The following is a 19,827-nucleotide window of genomic DNA, read 5'->3' as shown; positions in this document are numbered from 1 at the left end:
TACATATATTAACTTTCCTGAAATACTCTTTTAAGAACCTGAACCTGAAAAGAAGGTCATTGAGAAACCAAAATTCAAACCAAAGCCCCCAGCTCCTCCAGCTGCTCCACCTAAGGAAGACGTGAAGGAGAAAGTATTCCAACTTAAAGGTACAAAATGCTACTTCTAAAGTTTTATTAACCTGCTACCCAGCCATCTGAAGAGGCGCTTGCCAGAACGTTTACAAGTGTGTGCTTCCAGACATGACCAAGCTGCGGGCCTTGCATAGAGACCTGTGCTTTGTGCTGCTCCAGGTGCCTCGCCAGGCCATGCCTGCTGCCCCAAATGCCAGGAAGTGCATTTTTGTGAGCTTCATCCTGGATATCTGCCAAACTAACTTTTTTTATGCTGAGTGCGGAGAAACAATTTTCTGATTTCAAAGCTTGGTTGCTAGGCATATCTTTGGAATCTTATGCATGTGAAATGTATAAGAAATGTTTGCAATATATTTTTAATATTGCAGTAACAAATTTATGCAAAAGGCAAAACTTTGCTCTTAAGGAATGTCGTGTGCTTTCAAGTATTCGATGAGTAATATAGCTACAGCATTGAATAGCTGATATGTGCTCATGTACCAAGAAAGGAACGCATATAAGTGACCTGTCACTGCTCCCCCACTTTTTTTCTTTTGTAACTTAATAAAAGCAGAATTGTGTTCTGTGGTCATCTTCACCGTGGCCAGAGTGATAATGGATACATTTGAGCCAGCATCTTCTCCCAGTGTTAAACTTCCCTTCATTCTTTTTACATTTAAACTCTTCTTTGAATTGATGCAATATTACTTAATTTTAATAAGTTCTTTAATATGTGTTCTTTAAAAGCTGAAATGAACTGGCAAATGCATATTATTCTTTTTATTTTAATAAAATGTTGTCTTATTTGTGGTGTCATGAGATTTCCCAATTTAAATTATCTACCCATAATCTTAGATGAATATGTTCTCCAGACATGCATGTGCAAACCCAGAATCTTCCAGAATAAGATGTTACTTCTAGTGATTCTTGGCCTTCAACAACTCTCCTGGCCAACAGGAGGAACTTCTGGCATTTTAAGTCAGACATAGAAAAAGTGGGCACTTCTTAAAAGGCTACCCAAGTGTTGATTGATACTTCATGACAACACATGCTTAAATACATTTCGCTTAATATAAAATTTATACTCAAATAAAATTTTCATTTTTCTGCAAAAAAACAAAAAATTATCTTCCTTCTCAGTCAGACTTCATGACTCCACTGTGGAGTAAAACTGCAGTGTGTGTTCAGGGTTTGAATGCTTTTGATACGCTCGGTGGTGGCTGTTCTTGGCTGTTATTAATGCTTCTTGGTTATAACCAAAGCTTGGTTTTGGTTCTTGGAGCAGGTGTTTAATAATGTGCTTCAGCCTGGTCTAAATATATAAATAATAAAAGCAAGATTCTGTTTTTTAAAGCTGTTTCGAAGAAAGTTCCTGAAAAACCTGAGGTCCCAGAGAAGGTGGAGCTTAAGCCTCTGAAAGGTATTTCAGTCTGGAAAACGCACTCATATGCAGTCTTCCTGCATTTGACTTCTTGTTCTTCCTGTCTTCTAGAATGTTCTCTTTTCAACATTTCTTAAATAATCACAGTAGTTGCATTCATTTCTTGTATTTTTGTACCCTTTTCTGGTCCTGGCTCATAAGTGTTGCTTCATTTGTCTTTCATCATTTTCATCCATTATATGGTTAGATATTGCTTACCTTTGTCTCATCTACATATGTCTTCTTGCAGTTACCTATAAAATTTTGGTGCTTAGCTGAAATTAATATTGGGATATATCTTAGGTTAAAGGGCTGAGAGTAAGGGAAATCTTTGGAATTATACCAGAACAACAGTATTTTACCCAGTGTCTTAAGCACTAAAAATAAGTGGTGTCTTCCTTCTACACATTAAGATGACTCACAGGGATTTTTCTCATAGCTTTCCTGTCACTTTCTTCTCTGTGACTCTAAGACATTTTTTCTAGTGTACAGATCTCGTGTTTTAGAGAAATTTTAATATCACTGCACATCATTTTTCAAAATTCCTCTTTGAATAGATATTCCCTATCTAAGCCTAAACCCTAAAGAAAAATAAATGAATCATACACGTCTAGAAAGCATCTATTTAAAAGAGAGTTCTTAATTTTTCTAGTAAGTATAGTGGGGAGCTATTTTCTATTTAAGTAATCTACACATCCAGACCCAGAAATTGAATCTGCTCCTGACTCACTCTGGAATTTGGGAAAATCACCAATATGAATATGCATTTCTTGACTTATAAAATGCAGACTATAGAGTAGATGGAAGTAGAAGAGGATAAAGGGGGGATAAATGGTGATAGAAGGAGATTTGACTTGGGGTGGTAAACATACAAAACAACACAGATAATATACTATAGAATTGTAACACCTGAAACCTATATAATTTTATTAACCAAAGTCAATAAATTAAATAAACAAGAAACAATTATTTCACACAAAAGCAGAAAGTTTTCTTTCATTTTTCTTTGTCCTGGAACTATGTAAACGGCAATAAGTCCTGATTCTGTAAGCTTAGTAGAATTTTCTTTTGAAACGATTTGGTCAGAAAATATCTTTTCATGGGATTTTTAAGTAATAAATATTTCAAAAATAAAATGATTACAAAATAATGTTACTATAAATACTAGTGAGTAAAGTATTATTACAAAGTCACTTATAAACATTAGAATGACATGAAATAATGTATATTGGCTTTAAAAATAATAGCTATTATGGTGTGTTCTGCACCTGAGTATCAAATATCATTAAGTTCTTAAAAATAAAATAATATGGAAAAACAAATGCACTGATGTATTTTCACTATGTCCATTGTGGAAGTAAAGGATATTATGCTATCTCAACTTACTGGGTGGTTTCTCCAAGTTCAATCGATGAAAATAAGTATACATTAAAAATATTGGTAACTCTAAATAAGTATTGAAGGCCAGCACAATTTATAATTGTTTAAAAAAATGAATGTTTGAAATTCTACCTAAAAGATAGGAAAAAATATGTAAAAATGAAATAATTACATTTGCCTTTGACTGTTTAAATTTTGAAGTAAGAGTTAGGGGAGATTATCATTATCACATTTAAAAAAATCAAACCTATTTATTGAATAGCAAATGTCTTATTTAAAGCACCAAGAGGGAAATTTTTAAAGAAATATCTAAGAAATTCAGATTGTGTATGAATAAACAAACATAATATTACATGATACAAATAAATAATGTCTTAAATTTTAATAGATATCAATAGAGAAGGGAAAAGGTATAATGATCACCAAGTGTTTCTCTTTTTTTTTTCCAGTCAAATCCACAAGGACTCTAGTAATTTCAGGAGGTTGCCCTATATATTAACAGCATACTCCATGCCTGATATTACTAAAGACACAGAGGGAATTTAGAACACCTTGAGTCCCTTTTAGTCTAAATTCAAGAACATTTTCTTATTCATAATAAATAATGCCAACACCAGCTTCCAAATTCTATAGGTCCATAATCTTAAGTTAGTATTATTTCAAAACAGAGACCTTAAGAGAGGTTACTTCTTTGCTGTTAAGAAAATGAGATAATGGCCCCTACCCAACATCAAGGTCACAAACCAGATCCCTTGGTTTTTCTTCTCTCTCAAGTAGAGAAGCTTGAATAAGGACACTTCCACCTACCAATATTGTACTTTATAATCATATTGAGGAGATACCAGCATAGATTTGGGCAATCTACAATTGCAGATTGAGGCAAAGATGCTATCAAAATATGTGTATTTGATGGAAATTTTATAAAGTTAATATAGAGCTGCATCTTCTATACATTCATTTAAGTTGAGTATATTTGCCTATAGTTAATGCAATTGAATTTCATCACAAGGTTATATAGATGTTTGTAGAGGAAATAACTTGACATGTATTATTTGCATTTAAATTCTGTGATATTTACATGTGACAGAAATTATTGCTTATGTTAACTAATACATAGTTAACTAGTTTTGAAAGAGGCATTTTTATTGTTGACATTTAGTTTTTATATGAATTCACTTCAAAATATGAAATCATATTCTTTTAAGTGCCTGGAGTTGAAAAGAAAGTTCGCAAATTACTTCCAGAACCTAAACCTCAACCAAAGGAAGAAGTGGTTCTCAAAAGCGGTATAGTATTTCTCGACCGTTATATCTATCAGCTTTGAGTATATAAAAAATATACTTCAAAGCTTACAAAATTTTCTGTCTCTTGGTTTTCTTTTAATTAGATTCCCTATTTATCAAAATTTATTTGTAGTAGCATTAAAAATTAAGGTTAGAATCATAACTTTTTTACAAGAAGACAGAAATTTTGTGAATGTTCACAGTATTCTGAAATTCACTTAATACACATAACTAAATTGATAATATTCTAATCTAATAACAATGACCATAGCCATCATTTCCATGATCAAATTATGTAGTAAAATATACTAAACCTATTAAATACTCTAAATTACACCAAACTATTTAAGACTAAATTGAGTATTCCGTTTCAAAATATGACACAAGATCACCACAGTGAACAAAAAAACCCACATTTTAAAAAAAGTGAACATTTCTTTCTACTATTTTATACAAATAAGATATTAAAGAATCAGAAATAAGGTATTCAGATGAAAATTCAACTTCTAACTTTGTCATCACAAAGAATTACTCTTCTCTAAGCTACATTTCTTTAGATATCCCCATTTCAGTAAACTTTATACTTATTTAAATACTCCTCATTAAATTTGAAAATAAATTATGGTTAGCATGTTTTTATTCAATTTATTCATTTTGTATTTGGGTCATTACTGGCATAGACTTGTTTCTGTACAGGCTATTGATATAGATGTAAAGCAACTCTGAATGCTATCCTAAATTAACACAACTTTTGGTTTAAAAATTATCTTTAGTATAAATGCTAATTTCCCAGTGCACTAGGTCAGGTTGCATGTTTTCATTCTCCTTGCTTTGCACATTGTTTGTATTTGTCAAGTTCATTCAACATCTACATTTGTTCGTCTTGGTTTACATATAAACCTTTTTGTCTTTTAAGTTCTAAGAAAGCGACCTGAAGAAGAAGAACCTAAAGTAGAACCTAAAAAAGTAGAAAAAGTTAAAAAACCAACAGGTAGGAATCACAGTAGCAATCTGTGAAAGGATTTTTGAAAAAAATGAACATTTTACAAAAGGTTTATCTTGTAAACATAAGTCGTGTTAATCATAAGCATAGCTTCATATTTCATCTGTGTTTTCCATTGTCTGCTTTCTGTTGAAATATTTGCATAGTAATTCTCAAATCCATTCATGTATTTGCCTATGCTTCATTATTGTGATTACTTTAAGTTCTTCCCATAGAAATGATTGTGAAATAATCAGATTGGCTAAAATAACTTTATGGGAGAGTGTCAGCAAGTGTTTCTTAACATTTGGGGGCTTTCAAGTGGGCTAGGTTTCTTTTTATCCTTAGCCTATTATCAAAGGGTTATTTATTGGTAACTGTTATGAGAGTGATTCGGAAAGGAAGAGATAATGGGGTTGGGGCAGAGGTGGATGGAATAGGGAAGAGAAAAATTAAATCAGAGTCAAAAAGAGAATAAAAAATTAATTGATAGAATATACATTTTTTAAAAGACATCAATTGAACTTCTGAAATATAGTTTAATCTAATTATTGATTTCTAACTAATAATTGATTTCTAAGTGTTAAAATAGTAAAATATCACTAAAATTAACCTTATTATCTTAAAGTACCAGAACCACCTCCAAAGGCTGTTGAGGTTGAAGCACCTCCAACTACTGTTGCGAAAGTGGAAAAGAAAACTCCTGAACCAGAAAAAGGTACAAAGTTACTGGCAATGTTTTAGTTGTTTCTAAAAATACAAATATGCATCATTTAAAATATAATTGCACTGGCATCAAGACTTGAACACATACATAAGTATGCATAACGTGAAGATAATGCATTCTTTTTTTTTCTAAAATGTTTTAAAATATATTTTATTGATTTTGTACAGAGAGGAAGTGAGAGAGATAGAAAGTTAGAAACATCGATGAGAGAGAGTCATCGATCAGCTGCCTCTTGCACACCCCCTACTGGGGATATGCCCACAACTAAGGTACATGCCCTTGACCAGAATCTAACCTGGGTCCCTTCAGTCCCCAAGCCGATGCTCTATCCATTGAGCCAAACCGGTCTCAGCAGATAATGCATTCTTTAAAAAGATTCGAACACGTGACCTTAATCTGGTCAGCTTAATTGTGTTTATCATTTCCCTCTCGTGTGCAATGGGCTAATGATCAGCCATTTGTTAAATAAATTACTAAGTTTTAAACACTAAGAAAAATATGTCTATGGGCAATGAGATGAATAACAACATTAGAACCAATAAAATTGCCTTACTATATTTTCCAAATATTTTGTAGATCAAATACTTGATTTGATGACTATGTATATCAATTCTAATACCTTCCAAGACATGTCTGCCTAACTTTGGTTTGACTTTGTGAAAACCTTAAAAAATATTGTGATAACCTGTTTATTATCATGGATTCTTTTAGTGCCTGAAATAAAGCCAGCAATACCTCTCCCTGGGCCTGAAGCAAAACCAAAGCCTGAACCAGGTAAGCCAGCTGATCCCCAGTGTCAACAGTACTCCTTCATGCTTTACACAAATAAAGTGTAGTTTAGAATAAAAAGTCAGTATGTAGAAAATAGTTTCTAATGTGGCGATATGTTATTAATATTTCATTTAATATATTACATGCATTAGAATATGTGGAATATATATCATTATATTATATGTAGATTATATTAGAGTTAGAATATATCATTCTCCGAAGAATTTGTCATTGAAAGAGTTTAAAGTTACATCAGAAGAGGCAAATAGGCCACCAAAACAGGTTTTACAAAATGGCAAATATATATTAATGCAATGGATATCTCTCTACAGAAGTGAAAACAATCAAACCACCCACCATGGAGCCTGCTCCAGCCCCCATCGCTGCCCCAGTGACAGCACCAGTAGTGGGAAAGAAAGCAGGTATTTATTCTGTATTTTTCTTCTTGATTATTTCTCAAATATGTTTTTATTGATTTCAGAGAGAGGAAGGGAAACAAAGGTATAAAAACATCAATGAGGAGAGAGAATTATTAATTGGCTGCCTTCTGCATGCCCCCCCACCAGGGATTGAGACCACAACCCAGGCATGTGCCCTGACCGGAATCAAACTGTGACCTCCTGATTGATGGTTCAGCACTCAACCACTGAGCCACACCAGCTGGGCTGACTGTTTTGATGGCTTAATAAAAATATTCATACTTGAATTAAATTTAAGCTCTCATTATGTTGAAACTAGGCATTATTTCAACTCTGGAGCTTTGTAAATTCTTAATTAAATTTTCTTCATCTGATATCCTTTACCCACCTAAGCTCTCAGCTAATGGATGCATATTGTATTGATTGGAATGTACATTCCTATAATGCACAATTTCCTTATGTGCTCTTGAGATGAAGTAATGAATATGTTCCAGGCTAATGAAAACTAAGGAGACAGTCAGACACTCTCTAAGGACATGTACACAGAAATCCCATGGAGTTTCAGATTTTCCATGTGCCCCATAGGAATCATTTCTCTTTAAAAAAAATAAATAAATAAATGTGTCTGTATTTTGGGACAATGAAAATGTTCCAGAAATGAACAGTGCTATGATTGCATAACATTGAGAATGTGCTCAATGCAACTAAATTGCACACTTAAAGTGGTAAATTTCATAGGTGTATTTTTACCACAATAATAAAAAAAAGGATAGTTCAGCCTTTAAATCTATATAAGAATGTAGATCAATAATAATTTTCTTAAATGTGCTAAGTGGTATAATTATCTCAGCTACAAACCTCAAGTGCTATTGCTAATTCTTTACTTGGGTGATAATCTCAAAACCAAAAATGATTTGATGTGTTTTTCTGATTGATAAATACACATCCTCATATTTGAACTTTGGCTGGTTATTTATTGTCTTTAAATTTTCATTTCCTAGTATGTGAAATCAAAATAATAATTACATCTGCCCTGTCAGATTACTGAGAGCATTAAATATGTGTGAAGCACTTAGCATACTGCCTGGTACATAATAAGCCTTATAGAAATATTTTGGTCATTATTGTTTTTAATGACATTATATTCTTTGGCTATAGCAAAATTTTAATATTTAAGGTATTATAGTTGTCACTGATATTTATGATTTGGGTATTATTCTTATTTTTAAACTTTTATAATTGCAATGTGATACCTTTTGTTAGTTAAGAAAAGGATGGTAACTGCTATTGAGCCAATTAATTGAGTGTAAAAATAAAGCTTTTCTTTCATTCTCATGGGCTGAAGCTAGAAAACTGGTTCTACATTTTATTAGCCCCTGCACTAATAATTGAATTAAACTCTCAATGTACGGACATCTTGCTTCTGCCTTAGTTCATTGTCTAATTAAAGGAAACTTTCAAAGGAATCCACATATGTGTAGCACATAACCCTTTGTTTTTCCTTAACCTTGCCTGGATTTGTCTGCCCAATTTAAAAAGAAAGGCTATAGGTAACTTCCGGGCCATTCCCTTTTTTTCTACACTGATTCCTTGTTAGCAGAAACATATCCTTGGCACACATAACCACACATAAATAACTATGTAAAGTACTTTGTGTTGCTAGATAAGAATGAAACTCCTCCTTACAAGGCAAGAGTAAGCCTTCTGGAAATGGAAGAAGAATTAAAGGCACTTGCTGAAAATAATTTTTTAATCCTAACTATGTGGGTGGCAGTTTAGTTTAGTCACATTATTTTCAGAATATGACTTCTTGGATATATCAAAAATATCTGTTGGAAATGTCCATTCTCCATAGAGGTCATATAAAACCAATTTCTCTTTTTGCACTAATACTCATATAAAGAGTATGATTCACCTCACATGGTTTACTAAGTATGAAATAAGTCTGAAAATTGTTTAAATGCTGAGTTTTAATTTTTATTTCAGAAGCCAAACCTAAAGAGGAGGCTGCCAAGCCCAAAGGTCCCATCAAAGGTAGGACTCATTTCCTTATACCTGAACTGTAACCTTTCACTCTGGGAAAAACCTTTACATTCAAGGGGGGGAATTTTTCAAAATTTGTAACAATCAATGCTATTCCTAATTGATTCTGCTAAAGCTAGTATGTCTTCTGATATTTTAAGCAATACACCTCTCATATTATTCATGCAGGTACTATATAACCAGCTATATTTTAGCATAATGAATTCTATAAGTTCTTAGCTTCATTTTCATACACATGTTTTTATACATAACACAAAAAATAATTAGACATTAATCTAGATACTTTACATTTGGGTTTAAAACCTGATAAAACGAAGAGCATTTATTTTAATGGACTCCTTATGTCATCTCATACTCCTGTCGAGAAGAAGGCAGAGTTAAATATAATTGACCTTCCAATGACCTCGTCTTTAATTTTCTTCAGGGGTCCTCAAACTTTTTAAAGTGGGGGCCAGATCACGGTCCCTCAGAGAGCTGGAGGGCCGGACTATATGAACTACTAATTCCTACTGTAACACCTCGGCTGCGCTCACTGCCCAAAAAACCTGGCGGGCTGGATCAGACTCCTCTGCGGGCCGCATGTGGCCCGCGGGCCGTAGTTTGAAGACCCCTGGTTGCTCTATCACTAGTTTTATCTGGCAGGCAGCCAAGCATGCACTTTCTGGCCCTTGTGGACATGCCAAATTAACTTTTAAATTTTATTTTGAACTAGGTGTAGCCAAAAAGACTCCGTCCCCAGTGGAAGCTGAAAGGAAGAAGTTAAGACCGGGAAGTGGTGGGGAGAAACCTCCCGATGAAGCCCCCTTCACCTACCAGCTAAAGGCTGTGCCACTCAAGTTTGTCAAAGAAATCAAAGACATCGTCTTGACTGAAGCAGAGTCCGTTGGCTCTTCTGCAATCTTTGAGTGTTTAGTCTCCCCCTCCACGGCCATTACAACCTGGATGAAAGATGGCAGCAGCATCCGGGAGAGCCCAAAGCACAGATTCATCGCAGATGGTAAAGACAGAAAGCTGCATATCATTGACGTCCAACTTTCAGATGCTGGTGAATACACCTGTGTTCTACGTTTGGGAAATAAAGAGAAGACCTCCACAGCCAAGCTGGTGGTAGAAGGTAATTTCCAATCTTCTGCCTAGGGGCTGTATTCCAGTTTAATGCAGTAAACCTCAGGAGCAATGCTTATTGTAATTTTAGGCAAAACCTCTTATTTGCAAGTTTTCTTTCATTGAAAATATTGTGAGTATTGAAAAGTCTTTGCTGTCATTCTTCCCAGAACTTCCTGTGCGTTTTGTAAAAACGCTTGAAGAGGAAGTCACGGTGGTCAAAGGACAGCCGCTGTACTTGAGCTGCGAGTTGAACAAAGAACGTGACGTGGTCTGGAGGAAGGATGGGAAGATCGTGGTGGAGAAACCTGGCAAAATCGTGTCGGGCGTCATCGGCTTGATGAAGGCCCTGACCATCAACGATGCAGATGACTTCGACGCTGGCACGTACACGGTGACCGTGGAGAACGCCAACAACCTGGAGTGCTCATCCTGCGTGAAAGTAGTAGGTGAGTACTTCGCTGGGAAATTTTGTTCTGCTGATTATTCTACTGAGAAAATGGAAGAGAGAATTTTATTTTCCGGTATCAGAAAATCAGCTGTCTTATACCTTATCTAAGAGGGGAGTGGGGGGGTATCAATAATCAGAGCAGATTAATTAGGTCCAGTTTTGAAAATAATTTTTCTATTTCTGAAATGGACTAGGGAAGTTACTTATAGCACTTGTTCAGAACGTTTATTTTCTGACCTCATTTTCATACAGAGATCATTAGAGACTGGCTGGTGAAACCCATACGTGATCAGCATGTGAAACCCAAGGGGACGGCTGTTTTCACCTGTCATATAGCAAGGGATACTCCGAACATTAAGTGGTTCAAAGGCTACGATGAAATCCCCTGGGAACCAAATGACAAGACTGAGATAGTGAAAGAGGGAAATTATGTCCATCTCAAAATTAAGAATGCATTGCCAGAAGATATTGATGAATATGCAGTGGAAATCGAAGGGAAAAGATACCCTGCAAAGCTGACACTTGGAGGTATAAAAATCTTACATCTATTATTCTAAAAGATAAGTTTTCTGTGTGCCTAAGGCAAAATAACACAACCCAAAAGACATGAAAGCAAAGCATGGTTAGACTGGTTAAAGCATTGTGATATTTCACCCCTGACCCGTACAGATCGTGAAGTTGAACTGCTTAAACCAATAGAGGATGTTACCATTTATGAGAAAGAAAGTGCAAGCTTTGATGCGGAAATCTCAGAGGAAGATGTTCCTGGACAATGGAAACTGAAGGGAGAACTTCTAAGGCCCTCTCCTGTGAGTAATTTCCTCTTTCAGTTGTTAGTCGTACATAATAACTACTTTCTAAATTCAGGTTTAACATTCAGATTTGGTTCCATAATGATAGAGTTCCTTCGGGCTTCTTAAATCTCAAAAAAAGGAAATAAATTTGATGCATTCTTTGTAGACCACTCGGACATTTTTTAAAAATGTTTATGATAAGACATTTTTGGTTATGTTATTAGTAGTAAATTTTTAAACTCTAGAGAAATCTTTGTCTGTACTATAGAAACATTTCTCCTCCAGGGGATTTATCTCACTGAAATGCTAACTAAAACTATTGTTCCTCAGACTTGTGAAATCAAAGCAGAAGGTGGGAAACGCTTCTTAACCTTGCACAAAGTCAAGCTGGACCAAGCTGGTGAAGTCCTTTACCAAGCACTTAACGCAGTGACCACTGCCATTCTGACGGTGAAAGGTATGGGCTTTTCAAACTCGGGAGTGGGCTCAGCTTCATTTCGTGTCCCTCAGCATTCTGGAAAACCTCATTCTTCTTGTTTGCTTTTCAGAAATCGAGCTGGACTTCGCTGTGCCCCTGAAGGATGTCACTGTTCCAGAAAAGCGACAGGCTCGGTTTGAATGTGTCCTAACTCGAGAGGCAAATGTCATCTGGTCCAAAGGACCTGATATAATCAAATCTTCTGACAAGTTCGATATCATTGTTGATGGAAATAAACACATTCTTGTTATCAATGATTCTCAATTTGATGACGAAGGAGTCTATACTGCTGAGGTGGCGGGCAAGAAGTGCTCAGCACAATTATTTGTTACAGGTAAGAGTTGATGAGATCTGGCTATAGCATCCCCTATTTAGATGCACAAATATATGACTTTAAAAATAGAACAATAATTCTAATAGTTATAGGTGGTAATCAGCACCCCTTTATTTTCACATTACCACTTACCCCTGATTTTTTTTTAAGCCAAGGTTAGCTCCATTTGAAAAGATGAATAAATAAATGCCACGTGGAATCCTTTCACCCAGGCAGATTAGAGTGGACTATTTCAGAAGGTAAATTGTTTTCCTGAGCATATTATCCATGCTTGCATTGCAGGTGTGAGACTGCAATTCATTTCACCCCTTGAAGATCAAACAGTGAAAGAAGGTCAAACTGCAACTTTTGTTTGTGAGCTTTCCCATGAAAAAATGCATGTGGTCTGGTTCAAAAACGATGCCAAACTCCACACCAGCAGGACTGTACTCATCTCCTCTGAGGGCAAGACTCACAAACTGGAAATGAGAGAGGTGACCCTGGATGATATATCCCAGATACGAGCTCAGGTTAAGGATCTAAAGTCCACAGCCCACCTGAAGGTCTTAGGTAAGTGTGACCAACTAGAAATAAATAGCCTGTTTTTGGATGGTATCGGTGGGGTGGTAGTTAAATTGCATCTCTTTACTGAACTTTCATTTGCACGTTCTTCTGATTACCTGCCGAATGGCTTTCACAGAGGCCGATCCCTACTTCACTGTGAAATTACACAACAAAACCGGAGTAGAGAAGGATGAGATTATCCTGAAGTGCGAGGTGAGCAAAGATGTGCCGGTGAAATGGTTCAAAGACGGAGAAGAGATTGTGCCTTCCCCCAAACACTCTGTCAAGTCCGACGGCCTGCGCCGCATCTTGAAAATCAAAAAGGCAGAATTTGGCGATAAAGGCGAATACGTCTGTGACTGTGGCACCGACAAGACGAAGGCAGACGTTACTGTGGAGGGTGAGTGGCTGAAAACATTTAAATGTAGAACCTTCTAGAAGCTTCCGTTTATTTGTTCAGTCCATCTAACAAAAACTTGGTATAATTTCAGCTCGGCTAATCAAAGTGGAAAAACCTCTTTATGGAGTAGAATTGTTTGTGGGTGAAACAGCTCGCTTTGAAATTGAACTTTCTGAGCCAGATGTCCACGGCCAGTGGATGTTAAAAGGAGAGCCTTTGACTGCATCCCCTGTAAGTCTGGATTATCTGCTCGCACACAGGAGGGGGCTTGCGTGCTTGTTTAGGGTGGAAAAAAAGACACGCTTCTTGTATGCAATCTCTCAGTGATTTGGAGGAATAACCAGATACGAAAATGATGTTTTTCTTTTTTTTCTTTCCTTCTAACCCTGATCCAAACAGGACTGTGAGATCATCGAGGATGGGAAGAAGCATACTCTGGTCCTCTATAACTGCCAGCTGGATATGACAGGAGAGGTGTCCTTCCAGGCCGCCAATGCTAAGTCTGCAGCCAACCTGAAAGTGAAAGGTACGCCCCACCTGTCAGCCACGCTTCTGTGTTTTCTGTTAAGACTTCCTCTGTTATCCTGAATGGGCCAGAGCCATGAATGGAAGCGTATTCTAGCTTCATCCACGCCGTCCTTCTCTTTCAGAGCTGCCGCTGATCTTCATCACCCCTCTCAGCGACGTGAAAGTCTTTGAGAAAGACGAGGCGAAGTTTGAGTGTGAGGTATCCAGGGAGCCCAAAACCTTCCGCTGGCTGAAAGGAACCCAGGAAATCACAGGCGATGAGCGCGTGGAGCTTTTCCAGGATGGCACCAAGCATTCCATGGTGATCAAAGAAGCCGCTTTTGATGATGAAGCAAAATACATATTTGAAGCTGAAGACAAGCACACCAGCGCCAAACTGATCATTGAAGGTAAATGTGGTTATCAGTTAGACCATCTTCACTTTTTTTTTTTTTTTTTGCTTTTATTTTTATATTTCCTCCTTCAAAGGCTGGCATTCATGAGCGTGGGGGTTTTTGTCTGGATAGGAATCCGGCTCAAATTCCTCACTCCGCTCACGGACGTGACGGCCAAAGAGAGGGAGAGCGCCGTGTTCACCGTGGAGCTGTCCCACGACAACATCCACGTGAAGTGGTTCAAGAACGACCAGCGCCTGCACACCAGCAAGCTGGTGTCCATGCACGACGAGGGGAAGACCCATGCCATCACATTCAGAAACCTCTCCCTGGATGACACCTCTCAGATCAGAGTGGAAGCCATGGGAATTAGCTCAGAAGCGAAGCTCACGGTGCTCGGTAGGCGCCTCTTTCCATAGCATCCTGTTGCACTGACTTCCGCAGGCATCTGTGGAGTAGCTATTATTTAAGATAGTCGTCCGAGTGTTACATGGCATGAAGTTAGCCCCCGTCCTTAAGAAACTGTCCTGGATGTGATCAGGCTTATTTCCAATAGAGCTTTTTTCTAAGAATAGGAGGATTTAAAGGGATAAAGACCCAGGCCTTCACAAGAGGCAGTTAAAAATCAGAATTCAAACTCTCAATTAATTATTGAGCCCTGTTGTGTTTAAAAAGAGGAATATGTATATTTCTTATCTCCTTGCTCAAAATTATTTCATAAAAATGTTTTTGCAAGTTTCTAATAAGAGAGAAAACACAGAATTCATATGACTGAACCGTCTCTTTAGCCCCTTAATATCAAGCGGATTACATATAAAGTCCAATGTATATAGAAACGATATAAAGCAAACTGTTACTTGATATTAAGAAAAACTAATTATGTGAATCTGAAAGCATAAAGGTAAAGTAGACATAATGGATTTGCTAAGAAATTAGAAATTTAGCCAAATAATAAAGGAGCACATAATTATATCTTAAGATAAATTTCATCGTATCTTTTAAACTGCAGTTAATAAAATACTTCAAAATAAAATACAGATGGGTTTAAGTTTTGATAAACCTCATGCATGTTCCCTTTCTAACATCTGGAGAACTTTTGAACACAATAAATGAGTGAGCATTTGGTTCAATTGTAACATAAGCACAGCACTCTGTGAGCTGCCTCTTAAACTTTTCAAGAGATTGCCATTTCCCTCGGTGCTAAATGACATTTTGTTTTTTACTGATACTCTACTTGCAGAGGGAGATCCATACTTTACAGGAAAGCTTCAAGATTACACCGCTGTAGAGAAAGATGAAGTGATTCTGCAGTGTGAAATCAGCAAAGCGGATGCTCCGGTAAAATGGTTTAAGGATGGAGAGGAAATAAAGCCATCTAAAAACGCTGTAATTAAAGCAGATGGCAAGAAGCGCATGCTAATCCTAAAGAAAGCCTTGAAATCAGATATCGGGCAGTACACCTGTGACTGTGGGACAGATAAGACCTCAGGAAAGCTTGACATTGAGGGTAAGCAGATCTCCACGAGCCTGCTCTTAAAGCTGTTGGAGTTACTTCTGCCAGAAGCTAATGGCACATGCCGACCCTCCCCTCTTCCAGATCGGGAAATAAAGCTGCTGCGCCCCCTGAAGAGTGTGGAGGTGATAGAGACCGAGACAGCCCGCTTTGAAACCGAAATCTCCGAAGAGGACATCCATGCCAACTGGAAACTCAAGGGAGAGGCACTGCTCCAATCACCTGTAAGGCTATTTCTGAACTTGTCAGCACCTAGAGTTGCTGGGTGAAACAGAAAAGGGCAGGCAGAAAGTCAGAGTGCTTGCGAGGCATCTAAAATGCGATATCATGTTTTCTGTCAGACCAGAGGGGCTTTAGGGTCTGGGAATGGGCTCTGACAGGCACATTTGCATTATTTGTGTTCCTGCGGAGTGAGTGTATAAGGGTATAGGTATTCTATAAAGCTGCCTGCTGGTTCAGAACTATATAGCTAAAGTAAACACTGCCTTCACCATGGTGTTTGTAAGCTTCATTTCCTGCAAAAGGGAAGCTCCAATTTGTATTGTCTCTTCATCTATTTTTAATCTCATCCCTTTCATTAGATATTATATCCTCAGGGGGGGGGGAAAAACAAGGAAAAGTATTTCCTGTGAAAGCTTTATTCTTTTTTGGTACAGGACTGTGAGATCAGGGAAGAAGGCAAAGTGCACTTCCTTATTTTGCACAACTGCCGCCTGGACCAGACGGGCGGGGTGGATTTCCAAGCCGCCAATGCTAAATCTAGCGCCCACCTCCGCGTAAAACGTAAGTTTCGAGTGTTTATGCTGAAAATTCAGTGTACAGCTTTGCAGAAAATGGGAGTGAAACTAATTGGAGTTATTTAATTCATTCGAAAAAAGTTATTAAAGTATAGAAACAGGCTTTCTTGTATTTACTTCTTTGAGATCTCAATGCACATATGTCATTGAACTTATCATTTGAACAACAGAAAACTAAGCAAGTTCGATTTTCCTGTTTTGCAATCATTTCATTGAAAGTAGCTATACCTAGAAGAAGACTCTAACTCAGAAATGTAGCCCTTAAAGACCACGTCCTTTGTAGGACTATAAAGAAAAACTTGGCTGTGTGGCCGTTTCAGGCTCAGGACGGGAGGAGAGGAGAGGATTAGGCTAACATTTTCGGGAGGTGCAAAGTGTTTGATGGACATGGACAGGCTATGTGATTGAGGGGCCCTTGTCCTCTCCCAATCAGAGCCTCAGCTATTTTGGAAGCCACATACCTTATGTAGCCAGAGGAACTTGATGCCTGGCAGAGAGACAGATGCAGCACAGATTTCTCGCTGACCTTGTGCAGCAGCACGGAAGGGCCCCTATGAATACCCACCCTCCGGCCACCGGCTCTCCCTTTCCCGGCACCATGGGGCCCTGTTCGCTTGGGAGCTAAAGCAGTGGCCAGTCCCGTGGCCCTTTCCTTCTCACAGACAGCACCCAGGAAGATTGCTAACCGAGTCTGTGTTTATTCTCTTGGGATTACAAAATGAGTAAGCCAGCACTGCTTCCTTCCTCTCGCAAAGCACGCGTGATCGGTCTCCTGAGGCCCCTGAAGGATGTCACGGTGACCGCGGGGGAAACGGCCACCTTCGACTGCGAGCTCTCTTACGAGGACATCCCAGTGGAATGGTACCTCAAAGGGAAGAAGCTGGAGCCCAGCGATAAGGTAACGAGCAGGGGTGTGTGGTTGCTTGTCTTGCTCTCACTCTTTCAGCCGGGTTCTTCCGCCTTCACTTGTGCGTTCCTTGTTCTCTGCTCTTTTTCATGTCGCCGCCTTCTCCTTTTCCCCTTCTCTTTCCTATCCCAGCCTACTCTTCCTAATTCCTGCTGTAATTGTCAAACAGATTCTCCACATTTTCGTTGGGTTTAACCTGATGATATTCTCATTGGAATGGAAATAAAATCTTTTTTTGTTTTGTTTTGTTTTTTGAAGAACAGTCAAACATTCATTGGCTATCAATGATAGGAAGGAGCAAAAAGATTTAAAAAAAAAAAAAAGACTTTCTGATTGAATGCACTGCAACAACAGTGCACATTAAGTTTTACGACAAATTCTCAAGCTATCTACAGTTCTGCATATAGGGGAGGGTTGAAATTCCATTTCAGGCAGTTGATCAAGTGGTTGAGATAACTTCGGGGCAAATTTGCTCGTTAAGCATTTCTCCAAAGCTATTTTTAACCCTCAAGTGTTTTGAGCTGTGCAAATTCTGGAATGCAAGCAGACTATTTAAAGTGCAACTGATGCTACTGACAAGAAAGAAGGGCTCTGTGGTTGTCCACACATGTGAACAAATATACTTTAAGAAGTTTTAGGAAATAACCAGCCAGCTCCCAGTGTTAGCTTTTCTATGCCTAAGGTTTCTTCGTGTGTTTTAAAATATTTTTTTTATCGTTATTGTTGAGGATATTCTATGCCTTGATTTATAAGGAAAACCAAGATGATTTTTCAGATAGGCCTAAAATATAATTTACCTAAAGTGAGTTATATATTTTACTCCCAAAACAAAGTGTGTGTTTAAATTATCTTGATAATTCATCATTGATTTTTAATTCTTGAAATAAAATGTAATAAAAAAAAAAAAAAAACAAGTCCATGAAAAGAATGCACTGGACAGTTCATTATACCATAGTAATTTTTTTCAATATTTTAGAAATAATATCAAATGTGCCATCAAGGCTTTCAATATTTTTAAGACTTAACTGGAATATAATTAACAAGGAATTCAGTTTAACAAGGAGCCACAAAGTTGGCTGAATTATTAGAAGGCAAATGCCTTTGACCCATTCTAACACAGACAAAAGGTTCCTATTCTACCTAAGGGATTAAGGACTACTTCAGTAACAGTTCACCTGGGAAATGCAGTCTGCCTACTATACAGATAATAATCACCAATTTGTCTACTCTTTGAAGACAGAAAAGGCGGCTATATGTTCAAATTTCAGCATGAGAATTAAGTTACAGTGAGATCTTTTAAATATTGAACTGGATGATGAAGACATCTCTACCTTTGAGTTTGCTTTCTTAATATTTGTCCTATGAAATGTGATTTAGTTGCTTTCACATCTAAAGGAAGAGATTGGTTGACTTTTAAGACCTTTTCTAGATTTGTAAATTTGTGACTTTTTCAATGTAAGAACACCACTTAAGGACAAATGATATTACTTTGCTACTAAACTTTTGCCACTGACTATTTTTTGGTCAAATTAAGAGCTTTTTACTAAATGATCAGTTTCATTAGTTTTAATGTAAAAACTATATTATTTCAATTAAAAATGTAGACTCATAAAAATCTTATTCACATTTCTTTTACATATATATATATATATATATATATATATATATATCTTCTTGTCACTAAGCTTCTTTCTTGGGTTAGAAAGGATCATCTTACTATAATTTTATAGGGCCTCTTTGTGCCTCTTTTAGCACAGGAATTTTAATCCTTTACTCACCCAAAATACTTCAGCCTTTTATGAACTTGCTCTTATGTTACTTAAATGTCTCTTTTTAAAAAGCTATATAAATTATGAAGCAATAAAGTTACTTTATTACATTTTCCAGGTTTGTTTTTAATAACCTTTCAGAACAAAGTTGTCACTATTAGTTTAATTCAGGCCTTTTATCTATGCTCTACAAAATTGGTCAGCCTCCAAATACTATACTAAACAAACAAAAACAAGTTATTTGAATAAGAAAGTCAAAAGAGAAATTTAGAAATGAGTTGTGTGTTTTTTGCTTTGTGGCATTTTTGGTATGTGTGTTTTTTGGTGTTTAGGTTTTTTGTGTTCTTGTGGTGTGTGTGTGTGTGTGTGTGTGTGTGTGTGTGTTTGGCCATCAATCCAAAGCACTGCTAAGTCCTAAATGGTCTTAGATAATTTTATATTTAAACTTTAATAGCTTGGTCACAGTCATAATACCTATTGTATTATAGCAACATGCCTGCATTACAGAATAACCATATTTTAAAAGGACAATATCTAACATTAGCCTTTCCCAATCCACCACCAAATCTTCAGCATTCATTTTATTTATTTATCTTTATAAGGTACCAATTAGTTTTTCCTTTTTAAAAAACAGAATCAAGGTACACTGTATAATAAGCATGTCAAACTCGCAGCCCATGGGCCATGGGCTGCATAT

General features: G+C 37.0%; 1 protein-coding gene across 2 annotated transcripts in view; it reads left to right on the top strand.

Annotated features, from left to right (window-relative positions):
* TTN (titin) overlaps positions 1 to 19,827 on the top strand; it is a 277,411-nt gene that overhangs the window by 155,089 nt on the left and 102,495 nt on the right. For both annotated transcript variants that reach the window (XM_084892040.1, XM_084892042.1), the window contains 24 exons: positions 36 to 149; positions 1,468 to 1,533; positions 4,119 to 4,199; positions 5,113 to 5,187; positions 5,807 to 5,896; positions 6,617 to 6,679; positions 7,009 to 7,098; positions 9,082 to 9,129; positions 9,851 to 10,252; positions 10,413 to 10,691; positions 10,946 to 11,221; positions 11,363 to 11,502; positions 11,818 to 11,944; positions 12,036 to 12,299; positions 12,582 to 12,848; positions 12,979 to 13,242; positions 13,334 to 13,473; positions 13,642 to 13,768; positions 13,893 to 14,159; positions 14,277 to 14,543; positions 15,385 to 15,651; positions 15,742 to 15,881; positions 16,314 to 16,440; positions 17,210 to 17,352. In XM_084892040.1, the coding sequence (XP_084748166.1) occupies positions 36 to 149; positions 1,468 to 1,533; positions 4,119 to 4,199; positions 5,113 to 5,187; positions 5,807 to 5,896; positions 6,617 to 6,679; positions 7,009 to 7,098; positions 9,082 to 9,129; positions 9,851 to 10,252; positions 10,413 to 10,691; positions 10,946 to 11,221; positions 11,363 to 11,502; positions 11,818 to 11,944; positions 12,036 to 12,299; positions 12,582 to 12,848; positions 12,979 to 13,242; positions 13,334 to 13,473; positions 13,642 to 13,768; positions 13,893 to 14,159; positions 14,277 to 14,543; positions 15,385 to 15,651; positions 15,742 to 15,881; positions 16,314 to 16,440; positions 17,210 to 17,352 (4,124 nt within the window). The remainder of the gene's footprint in view (positions 1 to 35; positions 150 to 1,467; positions 1,534 to 4,118; positions 4,200 to 5,112; positions 5,188 to 5,806; positions 5,897 to 6,616; positions 6,680 to 7,008; positions 7,099 to 9,081; positions 9,130 to 9,850; positions 10,253 to 10,412; positions 10,692 to 10,945; positions 11,222 to 11,362; positions 11,503 to 11,817; positions 11,945 to 12,035; positions 12,300 to 12,581; positions 12,849 to 12,978; positions 13,243 to 13,333; positions 13,474 to 13,641; positions 13,769 to 13,892; positions 14,160 to 14,276; positions 14,544 to 15,384; positions 15,652 to 15,741; positions 15,882 to 16,313; positions 16,441 to 17,209; positions 17,353 to 19,827) is intronic.

The sequence above is a fragment of the Pipistrellus hanaki genome (genome assembly GCF_964339955.1).
Source record: "Pipistrellus hanaki genome assembly, chromosome: 8".
In the NCBI taxonomy this organism is placed as follows: Eukaryota; Metazoa; Chordata; class Mammalia; order Chiroptera; family Vespertilionidae; genus Pipistrellus; species Pipistrellus hanaki.
Note: the sequence above shows the minus strand (reverse complement) of the source record. Positions and strands in the feature narration are given on the sequence as shown.